Raw genomic sequence first — 18,569 nt, forward strand, 5'->3', positions numbered from 1 at the left:
AGCCTAAATTTGGCCAAAAAATGGATTGTCATCTCACTTCCAGTGAGATCTGGAAGAACTAATAGCTGCTGATCACCAAGGTGCCTGACCTGAGCATCTTAGAGCTATCTATACATTCAAGATTCACATCAAAGGCTTGATTACTTAGTCACATTTCCCCTGCTCTATTGTGTCATGTCAGAGCCCAACCCTGGGCCTGACATCTGCCCATAGGCTCTGAGAGGTTAACTATGTGCAACCATTTGGCAATTATAAAAGTGGTCAAGGGATGAAGCTGACAACCTGTGTTCCTTCCTGAGCACTGCTGCTGATGGCCACACACTTTGTCAGGCTTGCAAACAGCTCTCTCCAGTGACAACATTCCTCTGGAAAGAATCCAGTTAAGAGGGCCAAGAACCAGCAAAGAAGGGGAGGAAAACCAAAGCCCAGAGGAATAATTCATGTCTAGTCTAGACCTTGGTACTTCTATGATCAAGTGACCCAAAAGAAATTTGGGCCTTTAAAAAGGCTTAAGTTGCCCTGGTTCCTATGTATTTGGAGCCTCATCACCAAACAGAACCACCACCAGAGCCAGAACAGAAACCAAAACATGATGTCAGGAGCTGGGCAAAAGTATGGCCAAGCCTGGGCCACATCTGTGGGCAGTACTGGCAGCATGGGGCTCCAAGAGTTTGCTCCACAGCCTCCTGCTGCAGCTTGTGTTTTGGGCCCGCAGCACAGCTTTTGATTTATGGACTGTGGGGAGAACATGTCTTAGAGCTGAGCATACCCAAGTATGAGACCCAAAGCAAACGATCGTGTTAGGTCTGAGTCAGTGATTTGGCCCTACAGGGGGTGAGGTATCTTTTCCCATAGGGAGCTATTAAAACCACGGTCTCATCTTGGGCATCCTTCCCTGTTGGGTGTTCTTTGGGCTGGCCAGTCACATTGACAAAGCCAAAGCTAGTCAGTTTGCTTTTTTCTTGAGACAAAGTCTCTCTATGTAGCCCAGGCTAGCCTGGAACTTTAACTACATAGCACAGACTGGTCTCAAACTTATGATCCTCCTGCCTCAGCCTTTGAGTGCTGGCATTATAGCATATGCCAGCACACCTGGCTAACTGCTTCTTTATCCCTTCTCTCAGATTCTGTAGGAGGGGATTAGTGTCAGAAAAAGCTTTGGGTCAAGGCAGAATAGGCTCCTGAATGACAGATATACAAAGTGCTTTAAAGATGAGTCCTAGGGCATTGAAAAGGGTGGAGTGTGGGGGCTGGGTGGGTGGGCAGGGACCTGTCTAGGTGGGGGCCTGGCATCCCGCAGGGTGACAAATGCTTAGTCCTAGGTTGTCTCTCATCAGACTAGGAACTAGTCATTTCCTAGAGACTTCGTGTGTGTGGCCGTACTGGGGATTGAACCCAGGGCCTCACTCGTACTAGGTAAGTATTCTATCACTAAGCTATGCCACTAGCCCTCTTTTTAAAACTTTATATTGAGACAGAGTCTTGCTAAGTTGTCCAGGCTAGCCTACAACCTTTTATCCTACCTCAGCCTCTCCATAGCTGGGATTATAGGCAAGGCCACCATGCTAACATCTAGATTTAAAAACAACAACAATAACAAAAAAAAAAAAATCAGGCCATACCTATGCTTAAACATCTTAGAAAAAAAAAAGGCTGCCCTTTCTGTTCCAAACTGGGTCCTTGCAGCCCCAGAAGCCTCCTTTCCAGCAGAACAAAGCTGTTCCCATGGGCCTCAGCTGAGGGACTGAAGGAGCTTTCAGCAGGGGAAAGGAGCACTCAGCCAAGGGCCCGGGGAATGTTCTTGGCAGGAGGTGGAAGTCAGTGCACTCACCCTGGAGCAGAAGTAGCTCCCTGTCGGGCAGGAAGTGGGGTGGCATCTGATGGGGGAGGAGGACCAGGTAAGACAATGTGGCTTTTCCTCTGCTGGGCTCCCTGATCTCCCAAGCAGGGCCTGGCTCCGCTACTTGCTAAAGCAGGCTCCCAGCTAGCAGGAGCAGCATAGGGTGGCCAATGGGGTGTGTTCCACAGGACAGCAGACATGGCTCCTTGTGCTGACTTCCTAAAGGTCTCATTAGTCTCGATGAGCAGACTGGTGGCCAAGTTGCCGGTCATCGTAAGTGCTATAGCGCTTGACGTGAATGCGGCGGACACGGTCCCGCAGTTCAAAGGTATCCTCATCTTCACTGGGGGAAGCCTGGCTGCGGCTCCGACTTGTGGCCTCTAGCAAGGAATTGTCAGGGACTCGAGGGGTCTCATAGAGTAGGACATTGAGTGTCTCCTCATAGATTCGGGCCTCTGGGAATTCCACCTGGGGAGAAGGAACAAGATGGAGTGAGGCTTCATTTCTCAAGGAAACAAGTTAGTGCTCTTGACCTTGTCTCTTCCATGAAGCCTCCTAACTTAGAAGTCAGGTAGCTGCCTAGCTAACAAGGGGAGCATCAGGGGACAGGAGAATATAGATTAACATACCCCCTGGATCCCTACCCCACTCCACAACTGAAGATTAGTATCGTAGGTATGTGCAGGTACAAACAACTCCATGGGCAAGGTGCTAGGTCTTAGGCCTGAGCTTTCTGGATGCAGTTTCTATGTGTGTAAAGTGTTATCAATTGCTTCTTTCTCTCTCTCTCTCTCTCTCTTATTTGTTTATTTATTTATTTGTTTATTTATATATTTATTTATTTTTAGGCAGGGTCTCCTTATGGCCCAAGCTGTCCAGACTCAGAATCCTCCCACCTCAGTCTTCTGGGTACTGGGATTCCAGGTTTGCCTGCCAAACTGAGCTAACACCTCTTGAGATTTGTCAGCATCAGAAGAAAGACATACATTCTTTAGCTCAGTGAATAGCCTGACACAGTAAACAACCAAACACATAATAAAAAGCAGCTGCTTAGCCAGGCTGGGTGGTACCCATCTGTAATCCCTGCTACCTGGGATGCTGAGGCAGGAGGATGGAGAGTTTGAAACCAGCCTACCTAGTGAAGTCCTGTCTCAATAAAGCAGTGGGGGCGCAGGGACGATGGCGCAGATGGTAAATTAAAGGTGCTTGCCACCAGGTCCTGATGATCAGAGTTTGACCCCAGGACCCAAATAGTGGAACCTAAATGGAGAGAAGTCTCCAGGCTGTCCTGTCTGTCCCCCACCCACACAGACAAATGCAGTAATAAAGAAGTCGCTCTGATAAGCAGTTCCGCTGCTTTTCTGATCCTGAAAGCCCCCCCCCCCAGGTTCAATGTGGAAGAAAGAGATCAGGACCCCAAAATTGTAGCACATCTGTCACACTGAGCTCCTGTGCCTTCACCTCAAGTGGAGAGAATGGCCCCAGCTGGGGTGTGACGGGGAGGGGGTCACGGAAGAAGAGAGCCCCTGGGGAGAAGAGAGGCACCGCCACCTCTGCTGTTCCTCAGGCCCTGAATCCTGCTCTACTGTCACAGCCTCTTGGCTTAACTCCATGTCACACCCCCGCCCCACACACCCACTGCCAAAGACTGCCACCTCACATAAGCTGCCCTTTGGACAGCCCGCAGCAGAGCACTCGGCCTGAGGCAGTGTGGCAGACTGGGGCTAAGGTTCTTGGGTCTGGACGCTTGAACCCTTAATTCCCCTTCACTTCCCAGATAATCTGCCTGGTACTCCACCCAGTACAACTCCACTGTCTCCAAGTATAGACTCTAGGGAGACACCCGCTGGCCTCTGCAGAAAGGGAGGAGCTGAGTATGTAAACTGTCCCTATGAAGGAATTCACACAGCTGACAATAGTGGAGTATACCTGTAACCCTAGTACTACCAGGCTGAGGCAGGAGGAAGGCCATGTTTGTGGCCAACCTACTAGGTTATGTAGCAGGCTCCAGCCTGCACTTGACTGACCCTGTTTCAAACAGAAAAAGTAAAACTGAAAGGTGACTTGTGTTCCTCTGCACTGTGAGGTCATTCCATAGGCTGGCTGCAAGAGCAGTGTTGAAGTGGGAAGCCACACTAGACTGCTGTTTCTGAGTCGTACCTTTGCCATGAGTCGGAGGCTACACTCAGACTCTCATTCCCATGTCTGCAAGCAGGAGAACAGACCGGTGTGGTTGAAATGGCTCCCGCAGGTCAGACAACTGAGAAGTGGTGGGGCCAGAACTGCAACTGAGTTGTGACAACCTCAGAGACCTGGTCCTTCCAGGACCCAGAAGGTTCTGGGTGGTCAGTGGCCTGCTTCTCAGCAGTGCTACCAGTTTCTGACCATTCCCAACCCCTCTGTTCTGGCTCTGTCCTACGTGGCACCATCATACCATGTTTGGGAAAGTCCCTGTGGCCCTTCGGTTGCTGTGGGAAGGGTGCACTAGGGCAGGACCAGTTCTCCGCCCTGGAGTCTGTGTACTCTGTCCCACAGAGGAAAGCCATACCTTGGTCTGCTTCTTCTCGGTGGCATACACGATGGAGGTGCAGCACACCTCTGCCAGCTTACGACCCTGGCCATAGAAAGACCAGCAGCAGATTTCATCACCAATGACGTCCTTGATGAAGAGCACGCGGCCATTGAAGCGCAAGGACAGCTTGTCAAACAGTTCAATGTTTTTCAGCAGGTGATCATCAGAGTTGCTGAAAAACCACAAGGGCCAGCAGGCCTGGAATGAGGTTCCAGCACAATGGAGGGCTGGTGGGACATTCTGGGTTCGCCACCCCCCTGCCCACCATGCTAAGATGAAGACAAGATGGAGGCAGAAAGGAACTTGTAGGACTGAGGCCTGTGAGAGACAAGGGTGGAACTGGCTCTCATTTACAGCAAGAGCACTCAGGGGAAGAATGACCCCTCCCCAAGCCTGGAAGAAGGGGTCCCTCACTGCTCTACAGGAGACAGCGTTCTTCTGCTGTGGGGTGGGTGATGCAGTGTCCACAGGGGACCACAAGAGCCTAGAGCCAAGCCTGGGTCTATCTAACCCAATCCTGGTTAGTGCGGAGCACAGGCTTCAGGAGGACTTGGTTTACGACTTCCTAGCACCCCTCTCCACCACCAAGACAAAGGGGATGGAAATCCCTGGCGTGCTCCCGATATGACACGTTACAGGCATGCTTCACGTTTTATCATCTACAGCCCAACCAGGCTGTGTAACAAATCCCCAGGGCCTTGTTCTGTCCTGAGTTCCCTTCTATTTCTGTTCATTGCCCTCAGCAAAGGTGGTTTCAACACCCAGCTCCGTGTTAGGTGTGTCGGGAATCTGAATTCCCTTGGCCTCCTGCCCAGAACCGGCTGGCTGCTCAGCCCTTGGGCTGCTTCTGCCACCCTCCCCGGGCCCTCGCGGAGACAGATGCCCGCCGTACCTGGTGTATGAGTACTTGTTATTGCTCCTGTTGTACAGCAGCTTCACCACAGGCTGTGAGGGAAGAAAGAGTAAGGGCTCGGCCAGGAGCCTGGGGTCCCCAGGCCGAGGCCCTCAGAGTGCCCAGTACCTTTGTGGAAGATTCGATGAGCCTGTCCTCCTCTCTCAGGGATGTGATGATGGGGATGTTGCACACAGGCTGGTAGGAGTCTTTCTTGTCCTGGGTGACACACAGAGCAGAAAGCTGCCTTTAGGATCTAATGCTGGCCAGGTCCCTCCCCAGGCCTTCGGCCACAGTCACCCCCTGCCTGGTAAGGAGGTCGACAGATCATGACATTCTTGGTAACAGATACTGCCAGCCAGTAAGCAGAGAATCTGGAGCTCCGCCATCTAAGCGAATGGACTAGAGGCCCAGCCTGCTTGTGCTGCCGTGCAGGAATACTTAGCAGCAGTCTGCGGGGCCTGGGCAGCACCTCATTGTTCTAGCTGGATCTGGACTCATCAACCTCATTTCCAACACAGCTTTACAGGAGCCAAACCTAATGTCCCCAGAGGGACAAGTCCCAGCCTCATTAAGCCACCAGCTCTTCCTGTACCTGCAGTGCAGTCTGGCACATGTTCACCAGCCCTTGAATGAGGTAATATTTTGCTTCAGCCATCAATTCCTGGATCTCTTGCCGGTTTTGAGGGAGGGTGATGGTGTCATCTCGGAGATAATTCAAGATGGTGCCAAAGTGCTTTCCACATCTGTCTATGAGGATCCAGCCTAGAGATTTAGAGGGATCCCACAGGATTACTGTTAGCCTCCAGCTGTGTCTGATGCAGGCAGAGGCCACCTGAGAGGCAGGCAGGAAGCAGCATGCAAGGAAAGGTGCTACATGAGAATGCAGAGCCCAGGCCAGGGATGCAGAGACCGAGGCCTCAGGTCTGTGCTGCTCTTCCTATCCGGAGTCCAGGAACTCCTGTGTCCCTGAGAAGATACAGGTCTTCAGGGCGCTGTGGAGGACTGGATGTCTAAGCTTGGGGGTACTCAGGTCTCCCAGGTAATACAGAAATCACCAGTCTGCTTACCTTTTGCCCACTGCCCAGGCTGTACTGTGTTTATGACAATCTTACTTATTTGGATATATATGTCAGCTTTTTTTTGTGTGTGTGTGTAGCCTTAGCTGTCCTGGAACTCACTTTGTAGACCAGCCTGGCCTCGAACTCACAAGAGATCTGCCTGGCTCTGCCAAGTGCTGGGATTAAAGGCGTGCGCCACCATGCCTGACCCATATGTCAGCTTTTGAAACAGGATCTTGCTAAGTTATCTGCGTTAGCCTCAAATTTGAGATTGAACTGTGTCAACCTCCTGAGTGTTGGGATTATAAACATGTGCCAGCATTCCTGGATTCTATTTGGAAAAAAATATTTTTTTTTTCTTGAGACAGTTTCTTGTAACCTAAGGCTGGCTTCAAATTCCGATTCTCCTGTCCCCACCTCTAAGTACTAGTGCTACAGACGTGTGCCACCACACCCAGCCTGGATATTTTTTAAGTATGAACTTTTTCCTCTAGATGATACATAGACATACAGCATTCTGTGGACAATTTCAAGGAATTCTGAAGCTCTGTTAAGACTTGTAAGAAATGAAGAGGAAAAGCTACAGATTCTGGATCTATTGAGCTTAAGCCCTGCCCTGAAGTCACCTCAGGCTGCCCCTCCTCCCCTCCCTTGCCCAGCATGCCCCGATATAGTGGCTCACCTTCTTTGTCGGTCAGCACCTCCATGCGCCCACTGAACATGGCCTTGAGCATGGTGTCATGCCGAGTGAGGGCCCGCACCGTAGTGTAGTACAGGGAGCCGCCCACATTGAGCTGCACATACTTGTTGCCCAGCCCGCCTCCCTTGAAGCCACTTATCTTGGGCTTGGCCCCTGAGGCTGGGCACAGACAGGTGTCCCCTGACATCTCCCGCTGCAGGTAGATCACCACACGGCAGGAGGTAGGCTTGGAAGGCTCTGCCGTGGTGGAAGTAGTCACGAATGAGTGGCCCACAGAGGCCAGGGCCTCATACTCTCAGTGCTGGAAGCAAGAGGTAGAGAGAACACGGAAGTCAGCAGAGTAGAGGTCACAAGGGAGGAGGGGACAGCAGTAGGAACTCTGACACAGTTTACTTCCTAGATAAGCCCATGCACTCCCAAGCAGAGGCTGAGTTCCTGGCTGTGCTGGTCAGTTTTCTGTCAACTTGACACAAGCTAAAATCATCTGGGAAGAAAACCTTAACTGAGAAAAATGCCTCTATCTATTGGCCTGGAGGCAAGTCTGCGGGGGCATTTTCTTGATTAATGATGGGGGGTGGGCAGTGCCATCCATCCCTGGGCAGGTGATCCTGGATGGTGTAAGAAAGCAGGCTGGGCCGGGGGGTGGAGGAGTGGCGGCGCACACCTTTAATCCCAGCACTCAGGAGGCAGAGCCAGGCGGATCTCTAAGAGTTTGAGGCCAGCCTGGTCTACAAAGTGAGTTCCAGGACAGGTTCCAAAGCTTTACCGAGAAACCCTGTCTCAGGGGTGGGGGGCGTAGGGGGCGGGTAGCAAGCAAGCAAGCAGGCTGGGCAAGCCAGTAAGTAGCATTCCTCTATGGGCTTTGCTTCAGTTCCTATCCTCAGGTTCCTGTCACCAGTTCCTTCCCCAACTTCTCTCAGTGAAGAACTGGGACCTGGGACATGTGAGCCAAATAAACTTTCCTCCCTGATCTGCTTTTGGTCACATGTTTTATCGCAGCAATAGAAGGCAAATTAGGATCCTGGGTGACAGCAAGAATGACCCCTACGCTGTTCTCACGGTACCAGGAGCCAGGTCTGGGGGCATAAACTCCCTCTAGGCTCAGCTCTGCTTTGAGTTGCAAGGAAAACCCGTAGAACTAAGAGCCAGATAAATAGATCACCCTGGGATCCACCATACAGACTTCAGAAAATGTTTTCCCAAGACTCCCAGAACTCCAGACTTCTTGACTAACCAACTGGGGAATGTAGCCAGCCTAGGAGTTTCCCAGGAGCCAGAAGGACAGGATACATTTCCTGTCTCAGGAGTAGCCCGCTCCAAGACTCAGGTTAGCACCAGCCAAAGAAAGCCTGGGTCTAGGAAGAACACGAGTATGGTTCTAAGAGAGGTTGGAGAGGGCCAGCTTTGGAGGCAGCCAGCCTGGGAGCTTGGCAGGGGTTACCTGGGCTCCCACGGGGTTTCCTGACCTTCCCCTTTCTTGGCATCAGCTTTGCCCCAAGTTCCTGTAATTGTCACCATTTTGTCAAGGCAGAACACAGGAAGGCTATTTTGCTGCTTTTTCCTGAAAGCCCTATCTCTCTTCCTTTCCTTCCCACCAAGAATGGGGAGAAAAGACATGATGATAATACTAAAAATGATTAAGGAATGTAGAAAGTAAAACTAACAGTTCAGAAACCAAAGAAATGATTAAAGGAAAAGTTGGTTTGTGCTCTTGGCTTGCATTCTGGTTTTGTTGTTGTTATTTATATTCTAAATTCTTTTTTTTTTTCTTTTTTTTAATGTGAGTGATCTATCTGCATGTACAACTTTATGCCAGAAGAGGGCATCAGATCCCACTATAGATGGTTGTGAGCCACCTCATGGTTCCTGGGAATTGGACTACACAGAGAGACCTTGTATCAAAAACAAACAAACAAACAAATTATGTCTTTACTGAATGAGTACAGATTTACTGTGGCTAACATTTCCTAAACATCACAATGTAACAACTATTTGTATACATATAGATATAACTATTGTGTCATACTTCATACATTTACATAGTATTAGATATTTTAAATAATCCAGAGATGACAGAAGAAATTCAGGATGTGCATGGATTATATGTAAATATGACAACACTTAATGTAATGGACTTGAGCATCCTCAGATTTGGGTATTTGCAAAGAACCTAGAGTCAATGCCACACAGACATGGAGGGATAATTGTATTACAATGATGGTGATAATGGTTTTTTGAAACAAGGTCTCTCTATTGTGTACCCCTGATTGCTCTGGAACTCGATATGTAAACTAGGCTGACCTCAAATTCACAGAGCTCCACCTGCCTCTGCCTCCACAGTGCTGAGATTAAATGTGTGTGCCACCACCCTGGCTGTAATGTTGTGGCCAAGGGTGGTGGTTCACACCTACGATCCAGTACTTGGAAGGCTGAAACAGTCTGGACTACAGAGACCCAGTCTCAAGGGAAAAAAGAAAGACTAAGTTGTAGTTTAATGTAGAATGCTTGTCTAGCATGTATGAGCTCTAGGTTTGATTCCCACTAGCATAAACTAAATATGGCAGCTCTTGCCTATAATCCAAATATAGGCCTGTGGAGGCAGAAAGACCATGAGTTTCTCAGCTGCCTAGAGAGTTTGGGACCAGCCTGGGATACAAGAGACTCTGCCTCAAGAACAAACAAACAAAAACTCTGACTATTATTAGGTACTGTGAGGTACAGTGGTATACACCTATAACACTAGCAAGCATTCAAGAAGATGTCAAGTCCAAGCCTTGCCTGGATTACAGAATGAGACAGAAGCCAACCTGGGCCAAACAGCAGGATCTCTGTCTTTAAAAAACAAAAGAATATAGCAATAATAAAAAGTCACATACTGAAGAGGTGGTTCAGCTGTTGTGAGCACCAGCTGCTCTTCTGGGGGACCTAGGTTCAATTCCCAGGCTGACATAGCAGGTCACAACCATTTGTAACACCAGTTCCAGGGGATTCTGATGCTGTATTTTGGCCTCTATGGGCACTGCACATATGGTATACAGATAATATGAAGGCAAAATACCCATACACATAAAGTAAAAAAAAAAAAAAAAATTTAAAAATTTAAAAACATAAAAATAATATCAATAATATTCATTCACCAAAGAAAAAGTATCATAGCTAAACTCACTGCATGTTAAGTATGTGGCAGGGAATATTCCAGGCATTGGGTATATATTTTATCTCAATAAAGTTGTCATTTATTATGCTCCTACTATGTGTCAGACACTGGAAATAGAAAAGAACAAATACAAAAGAGTCCTGCTCTCATGGAACTTAACACTCTACTAGAAGAAGACAGACTAGCTGGACATAATGACACATGCCTTTAATCCTAGTACTTAGAAGTTCCAGGCTAGCCTGGCGTATGTAGTGAGTTCCAGGGCAGCCAAGGCTATGCAGAGAAACCTTGTCTCAAACAAAAACAAAAACACAAACTAGAAGACAGACTATAAACAAGGACAAAGAAGCACACAGTTATATAGGCGATTGATGTAACTGAGAATATCAGCATGACCTGAGAATTATCAGGCTGAGGCTTGAGACCAAGGGAAGATGGCATTTCAGCTAAGGTCCGACAGTGTATTCTAGACAGCAAGTGCAAAGCTCCTGTTTGAAACAAAGTTTAGAGGCAGAAGGGATGGCTCAGTGGTAAGGACATGTATTCCCCTTGCAGAAGACCCGGGTACAGTTCCCAGCACCCACTTATCAACAGGCTCACAATAATCGAACTCCTGTTCCAGGGGATCTGGTACCCTCTTCTGGCCTTTGCTGCATGCACACGGTATACATATATACACTCAGGCACACACATGTACACTTAGATTTTTTAAAAATGTAACAAGTTTTATGGGGCTGGAGAGATGGATCAGCAGTTAAGAGCCTCCCAGACGACCTACGTTCAAGTCATAGCACTCATATAGTGGCTCACAGTGGTCTATAACTCCAGTTCTAGGGGATCTGATGCCCTCTTCTGGTCTTTGTGGGCACCAGGCACAACATGCAGGCAAAACCACCACACACACAAATTGCTAAAAAGGAACAAGTTTTAGGAAGAGTAGGGACATGGTAGCTGGTAGACAGGAAGAAGGGGAAGGTGGTCTGATGGAGAGCCAGAGAAAGCCAGCACTACGTGATCATGAAGAACTGGGTTTTATGTGAATTAAAATATACTTTGGGAACTGACTGGAAGGCTTTAAGCAGGGGAGTGATACGATCTGATTTTATAGTCTCCACGGACAACCGGATGCTGTGTAGGACTGCAAAGGTGCATGAGAGGAAGTGGAAAGATCAGAGAAAGCAGCGGTCTAGACAAGAGATGATGAAGGCATGGGTCACAGAAGCAAGGCTGGAGACAGAAACAGAAACCCCCAAAGTGGGATCCAACTCTTTAAATCCCAGAACACTCGGTGGATTACTGTTAGCCTCATGCCTTACAGGTGAAACCCTGACTGCTGTTCCTCAAACAAGAATGGCACACTTTTAAGTATTCAATATATATCAGCTTGTTAGACTAAAACTGTTCCTGAAAAGCCCTAGGTATGTGCCTGGAATGGTCCGGGGAAAGGCTAGGGTGGTGCTGTGTGAAGTAATACATCCTTTTGGTGGCTTATTTGCTTCATTGATGGAATACGCATGAAATGAGCCCCAGGAGACTGACAGTAAGTAACACGAGAATGCTAGAATGGTGAGCAATTGCCCTACCTCAAAAGAAAAAAGTCGACCCTTAACAAGTTTTAGCAAGTTCCTCACACATTTTGTGTCCAATCCCTATTTCCCCCAAATCAAAGGAAGCACAAACATACACGTTCTACCAAATCAAAGAAACTCAATGACTAGGCTTGCCAACGGAGGAAATAAAATCCGGAGCTGATCTATTCTTTTCCTACAAAGCAGCCACTTTAGAGTCCTGGGTGACGTCAGATCAGATTCCACCAGGCCAATGAGTTCCAAGAGTCCAGTGGCAGGTGACGCCCTAGAAAGAAATTTCTGAGAGGACGAAGTTTCCACCAACAGCCTCGGTGCTCTTCCCTCTGGACTTCGCCTATGGATCTCAGGGATCCTGAGGCTAGGGACCTACACGTGTCTCTAAGAGAACCTCATGGGAAGCAAAACAGAACAAAGGGCAAAAGATCGCGGTGGTGTAAAGACGGGGTCCTAAAGGAAGGACGCGATGGACAGCCAGAGGGTGGGAAGGCTGATTTTGGCTAGAAAGGTCAGAAATCGTGGGAGCGACTCTTAGGCTTCACCCAAAGGGTCCTCCGTGGAAATGAAGAGATAACCCACCTCTCTCCCGCCACACCCCTCCTCTTCTGGGAAACCGAGATCCGTGGTGCCTGCCACCCATGCCCAGGAGAGGACCTGAACTCTATCCCCGCGCGCCGCCCCGTGCCTTTTGCCCGGGGCCCGGCAGGTCCTGTCCTTTCCCTCTGCACTCAAAACGTCTGGCTCTCACCGTCCGCGGGGGCGCCTCTCCTCTCAGCCGAGTGGCGAGCGGACTCCGCGCTGCCTCTGGCCTGTGGCTGCTTGCCTGCAATCTCAGCTGTGAGCTCACATCCTGCGCCCGCCCGCCCGCCGACTCCGGAGCTCCAGCCCAGCCCTTTCGGCTCGAGACACATTACTACAAGGCCCGGCATGCACAGCGCGCGGGCAGGCGGTGGAGTCGGGCATCCGCTGAGGTTTGGCCCCTTTCCGCTTCCGGGTGTGAGAGCACATCTACTTCCGACGGCTTCCGGCGCGAAGGCCTCTGGGTCTCGTGGGCAGTGACCGCTCCTCTCGGGTTGCCTCTGTTTCCCAGCGGGCACTGCGGGGTGGGCGGGTGCCAGTGGTTTTGGTGTCCGGGGTGACGTGTGGCTAATAGGTCCCGTATCCGTGGCAGCGGCCGGTTGCGGTTACCGGAGAGAGCTTTCCACTGACAGTCATCTGGGCCGCCGCAGCGCGCCGCCGAGGCGGGTCGGCAGGTATGTGGGGATCTGAGGTCGGGGGACGCGGTGGACTGGGGACGAGGGGAGGCCGACGTGGCCCCGCGCCGAGACTTGGCAAGCCCAGGCCGAAAGCGGCGGTGTCCCACCCTCGGAATTTTTAAGAGAGCGGGTTTACACCCAGCTCAGCCCTAGAGCGCGCGCGGCTTCCTGTGATCTCACCGGGAAACCGAGGCTCGGACATGACAGGAGGGTAGCGTAGTAACGACAGCCACGTCCTCTGCCCAGTGCCTCCTGACTGTGCCAGCCTGGCTGTCCCCACACCCCACAGCCCCAACTGTTCTTAGTGCCTGCGGATCGGGGAGAGCCAGGGCGCGCAGAGCCAGTTACCGCCCTCGTGCTTAGGGAACTTAGTCCCCGCCCCGGGCCATGTTTGCGGGGGAAGCTGGGGGTGAGGTGGGGATCTGTTAGTCCCCTGTGAACCATTTCACTGCAGCTCTCTTTCTTACCCATCTCATTCATCTGTCCTTTCCGGCCATACACTCGGTCCAATCCAGATTCATGGCAATCGTGTTTGGCTCTTTTCTTCACTCGTCTCCAAACGGCTGCATTAAGCAATCTGTTACTAAATTCTATCGACTCAGAAAACATCTCAGCTCTGAATTCGTCTTCAGCTTCAAGTCTTTTCTTCTGTTACAGCCTACTGTTTCCACATTGATTCATTCCGCAAACATTAACGGAGTGCCGCTTACCTGCAGGCAACCTGCTTAGATGCTAGGCTCACAGTGAAGAGTCTGGTAGGTGTGCCTCTGTGCCGCTGTTCCCTGTTTCCTCCGGTTGGCTGAGGCAGTGAGTGATCTTTCCAAACCTGGTCGATGAGCACTGCTGGCATCCACTACCAGATGTTACACCATTATAGAAACCCAAGTTCATTCCTGGGACTTGTCCAGCATTTAACACCCACTCCAGTGTTAAGTCGACTCTTGTCGTTTTGATCACAACAACCTTTGTGTCAAATTCTAGCTTCAGGATCTTCCCATGTGCTTTTCCCGCTGCCCAGAATGCCTCTCTCCCACCTTCTCTTAGAAGATTTTTTTGCACGTTTAGGTCTCCTGTTATTTTTTTCTGTAGGCTTTTGTTAACCTCCCTCTGCCCACTGAGTTATGGTCTCCTGCAGCGGCTTCACAGAGTACTGAGCACGGTTCCTCATATTCTTTTTTGTTTGTTTGTTTGTTTTTTTGTTTTGTTTTGTTTTTTTTAGAGACAGGGTTTCTCTGTGTAGCATTGCGCCTTTCCTGGAACTCGCTCTGTAGACCAGGCTGCCCTCGAACTCACAGAGATCCGCCTGGCTCTGCCTCCCGAGTGCTGGGATTAAAGGCGTGCCCACCACTGCCTGGTTCCTCATATTCTTATCAGTTTGTGGTTATTTGCTTCCTGTCTGTCAAGAGACATTGCGTTCACTCTGTCCTTGGAGCAGGGATTCCACAGTTTTTTGAACAAAAGCATGCAAACTCAGGAGGTGCTAGAAGTTGGAATAGGTGTGTGCATCCTCACATTATATGAACTTTCCTGTGGCACCTGGTCCAGTTAATCCCTGGTAACTCTTAAGTACTCAGACTGTTTGTCTAAAGAGAACAACACAACAAGACAGGTTTTGTTTTGTTTTTCTGTGTGTGTGTTTGCTTTTTTGAGACAGGGTCTTAAGTAGCACAGGATAACCTGGAACTTAGTATGTAGCCCAGGCTGCTCCTAAATTTGTGTCTGTGGTCCTCTGGCACAAGTGCTGGGATTAGGGTCCTGCCTGACCATAGCTGGCTTTTAACTCAAAATTTTTAATTCACCCAGACTTGTTATTTTGTTTTCTTGTGTGTGTGTGTGTGTGTGTGTGTGTGTCATATCAGTGCGTGTGTTTGAAAAGCTTTTTGGGGTACGTAAATGGGGATTTATAACTGTGCTTATGGCTCACAGCTTAGGCCAGATGCACCTAAGTGAATTGCTGTTTTCATTTTTTTTCTCCTGTTGGCTTAGTGATATTTCTGTAAAATCACCTAATGTGATAGTTTTTCAGGTTTACATGTCTGTTTTCCTCCAGCTAAACTGTGCTACTCCAGGGCAGGCACCATGTTGCATTCATCTTTACACCCAGCATCTAGCAGTGTTGGCATGTAGTAGGCACTCAAGCAATGTGTGTTGAATGAACGATGCCTGTGACAAGCAACTGGACTTTACTCTTTCCTGACCCTTGCTCCTATGCCATACCTCCTGACTTCCACTGTCACCCCTTCAAAGCAGGACTTCTCTAGGGAGCCTCAAGGGAAACAGGTGAGGCTGAGAGGTGGAGGCAGAGGGAATGGGGAGTGTGAGGAGGCTTGACATTGGTATCTGGGGCCTGGAGTGGGGTGAGGTAGAGCCTGGGTTATCTTGGGTGTCTGGGATGAAATTCAGGCTGGGGCTGATTTCTTTGCAGCTATGGCCAAGGACATCTTGGGGGAAGCAGGACTGCACTTTGATGAGCTGAACAAGCTTCGGGTGTTGGACCCAGAAGTTACCCAGCAGACCATAGAGCTCAAGGAAGAGTGTAAGGATTTTGTGGATAGTGAGTATCATTTGGAGACACGGTGCCATTCTGCTTGGGCAAATCATTACCCCACCTTGACCGTCAGTCACTCTTGGTCTGCAGAACAGAGTTGCTTGCTACCTGGATTTAGCCTGCTTTCTGGATCCCATGCATACCCAGCCTTCTCTGCTTGCCCTCTTAGGCTGCTATGGAGTCCCACATTTAGTCCCAAGCAACACATTGGACTGAGGGAGAGGGGGTGGGCGGTTTTAGATGAACAACCTTAAAATTTATGATAGAAAGTTAACTGGAGGTGGGAAGTGGAATTATATATTCCGATTTGATTTCTTGGTACAGTAGTCTTGGTGGCAGGATCTGTGTTATTTGGAGTTAGAGGTGGTAACCGAGGTCTCCAGGAGCAGCTCAGCACAGTGGTGACCTTTGAACCTCAGATCTCTAGGAGGCCCCTTTCCCAGCTGCTAAGCCAGCCCAGTGCCAGGGGAAAAGCCAGATTAAGCTGGAGCAAGGGGTTCTCTTTCCCTTTTTTGAAGGGTTCACTATGTATGTTGTGTGTTGGCCTCGAACTCATGATTCTCCTAACTCAACCTCCCTAGTACTGGGGTTTCGGGCCTGAAGCAAGAGATTTATGGGCCATGGTTTTGTGACAGGTTTTATGGTATCTGTTCCCAGTTTAATGGTTGCTGTGTGCTGTGGGCCACTTCTCTGGCCTAGTTTCATAAAATGAAATAGGGTTCCAGCATACCAAGAGCACTGGAAAAAGTGAATGGGAAATGGGGCACCTAAATGATGTGAGCTTTCTACCAGCCTGGTTACAGGTGGGGATTCTCACACCACCTTTTATTGAAACCTTGTGTTGAGTCTTTGGCCAGTCCTTTCTGGGAGAGGTAGTGTTGGGTCCACCCTGGAGCTCATGCTCAAAGTCTAGCTCTGGTACTGGTCCCTCTTCTCTAGGGTAGACCAAATGGTGGCAGGCTTAGGTTAGTAGGCACCAGGCTGCTGTAACACAGAAGGGCAGTTAGCTCTGCCCTCCCTCCTTCAAGGAACACTAATGAGAATGTTTTGTTCTTCCCCTCAAAGAAATTGGCCAGTTTCAGAAAATAGTGGGTGGTCTGATTGAGCTTGTGGATCAGCTCGCGAAAGAAGCGGAGAACGAGAAGATGAAGGTAAGATCAGCAGTTGGCCTTGGCCAGGAACCCTGCTGGCCTCATCTTTATTGTAGGGCTGGTCAGCTCATTTATTTAACACAGGTGTTAACAGATGTTTAAGACTGATTTCATGTGGTGGATGAATGTTTGTCTGCATGAATGTCTGTGCACATACATGTGCTTGTCTAGAAGCCAGAAGGTATCAGATCCTCTGGAACTAGAATTAGAAATGTTTGGTTATGGTTGCTGTGAGTGCTGGTAGTTGAACCTAGGTCCTCTGCAAACACAGTTGGTGCTTTTAATGACTGAACCATTTTTCCAGTCCCCAAATTTTTAGATTGATTTATGTGCCTACATAAATCAATCTGTGACTGTTTTGCCTACGTGTATGTATGTGTACTACGTGTGTGCCTGGTGTCTATGCCCTTGGAAGTCAGAGGGTGTTGGATCCCCTGGAACTGAAGTTATAGATACTTGTGAGCCGCCATGCGGGTGCCTGCAGAACTGAACCTGGCTCCTCTCCAAGAGCAATCAGTGCTCTTAACCACCAAGTCCTCTCTCCAGCCTGGCCAGTGCACCTTTGTTACTCCTTCTGATCTTCGTGGTAGTACTGGTGGGTGTTTACCCTCCTTTTATAAATGAAGACATGAAAGATTGTCTGGTACAGATGACTTTGTAAAAGGCATCAGTGATGCCTCCCAATAGGCCACTGCATACACTTGCAGACCAGACTACTTCCTCTTGCCATTTTTCACCAAGCACTTTGGGATCAGTGGGTTAATAGTCCTGACTAGCCATTAAAACCACGGGGCTCCTCTCTTTCCTCCTTCCAAGTGGTCTCTCCATCTTGGAGGACTTTTGAGTTTAAACCATGCCTTCTTTGGCAATGTTTCTTAGGCCATTGGTGCTCGGAACTTGCTGAAGTCCATAGCAAAGCAGAGGGAAGCCCAGCAGCAGCAACTGCAGGCGCTGATAGCAGAAAAGAAAATGCAGCTGGAGAGGTAAGCACACCCTGAGCCTGTGCTCAGCCGCAGGCTCCGTTCCCTTCTCCGTCCGCTTGTCTCTCTGCATCATTTCCCAGGTGGAGCATGTCACTAAGGATCTTGTAGATTAAATTACATTTGATAAGAACAAAGTGGGGACTTGGTTAACTCCAGACCTCCCATAGTCTGAGCACTGGCTCCTGTGCCTTCTCTAGGGATGGAGCGTTCTCCTGGGGGGCTCTAAGGAGGGCTTTGCTCATTTCACACTCACCTTGACCCCATAGCTCACCGTTTCTTGCAACTGTTTAAAGCTCTATACTCTCAAAGAATTGTCTTGTTTTGATTTCATTCTTTTCAGGGTGTCTAACAATTTTGTTTTTCAGGTATCGGGTTGAATATGAAGCTTTGTGTAAAGTAGAAGCAGAACAAAATGAATTTATTGACCAATTTATTTTTCAGAAATGAACTGAAATTTCCATTATTTATAGCAGGAAGGCAAAAAAGCACCCAAACAAACAAACAAACAACCTCTGTACCATTCCAGTGACTTGACTGATGACCAAGTATGTCATGGCAGTGTATAGGAGGCAGTGTTGCCGTGTGGGGTACCTCTGGGGCAGCTGGGAAACAGTGCCCAGCCACAGTGGCTGGGCAGCACAGGGCCCCACCTCTTGCATTCTCAGCACAAACTAAGCAGCCTGTCAACTTTGATCCTTTCTCTCTCTTTTTTTTTTTTTTGTAAATTCAAAAGGCTCTCAATGAAAAGCAATAAATACCATTAGCAAATGGCGTGGTCTTTCTTCTCTGGTGCTGTGTGTGTTAGCACCCCCTCTGAGAACTC

General features: G+C 49.2%; 2 protein-coding genes across 6 annotated transcripts; one reads left to right on the forward strand and one right to left on the reverse strand.

Annotated features, from left to right (window-relative positions):
* Nucleotides 1–1,586: 1,586 nt before the first annotated feature.
* Tnfaip1 (TNF alpha induced protein 1) lies at nt 1,587–12,712 on the reverse strand. The gene is made up of 7 exons (XM_028866893.2): nt 12,557–12,712; nt 7,048–7,366; nt 5,900–6,069; nt 5,434–5,523; nt 5,305–5,357; nt 4,389–4,584; nt 1,587–2,308 (listed from the first exon to the last, which is right to left on the reverse strand). Exons 2-7 carry the CDS (start codon nt 7,250–7,252, stop codon nt 2,072–2,074), a joined length of 951 nt encoding a protein of 316 aa, XP_028722726.1. The 5' UTR covers nt 7,253–7,366; nt 12,557–12,712; the 3' UTR covers nt 1,587–2,071.
* Nucleotides 12,713–12,837: 125 nt separating this feature from the next.
* On the forward strand, nt 12,838–18,514 carry Ift20 (intraflagellar transport 20). Of its 5 annotated transcripts, none has more exons than XM_028866897.2 (6): nt 12,838–13,061; nt 15,115–15,357; nt 15,490–15,618; nt 16,678–16,763; nt 17,643–17,746; nt 18,112–18,514. In XM_028866897.2, exons 2-6 carry the CDS (start codon nt 15,273–15,275, stop codon nt 18,191–18,193), a joined length of 486 nt encoding a protein of 161 aa, XP_028722730.1. In that variant the 5' UTR covers nt 12,838–13,061; nt 15,115–15,272; the 3' UTR covers nt 18,194–18,514. The 5 variants fall into 5 exon arrangements, with proteins under 5 accessions (XP_028722730.1, XP_037057160.1, XP_028722728.1 ...); XM_037201265.1 differs by having other exon boundaries at nt 12,843–13,061; nt 15,312–15,344; XM_028866895.2 differs by having other exon boundaries at nt 12,844–13,061; nt 15,115–15,344.
* Nucleotides 18,515–18,569: the final 55 nt, after the last annotated feature.

The sequence above is a fragment of the Peromyscus leucopus genome, chromosome 8b (assembly GCF_004664715.2).
Source record: "Peromyscus leucopus breed LL Stock chromosome 8b, UCI_PerLeu_2.1, whole genome shotgun sequence".
NCBI classification, from domain to species: domain Eukaryota; kingdom Metazoa; phylum Chordata; class Mammalia; order Rodentia; family Cricetidae; genus Peromyscus; species Peromyscus leucopus.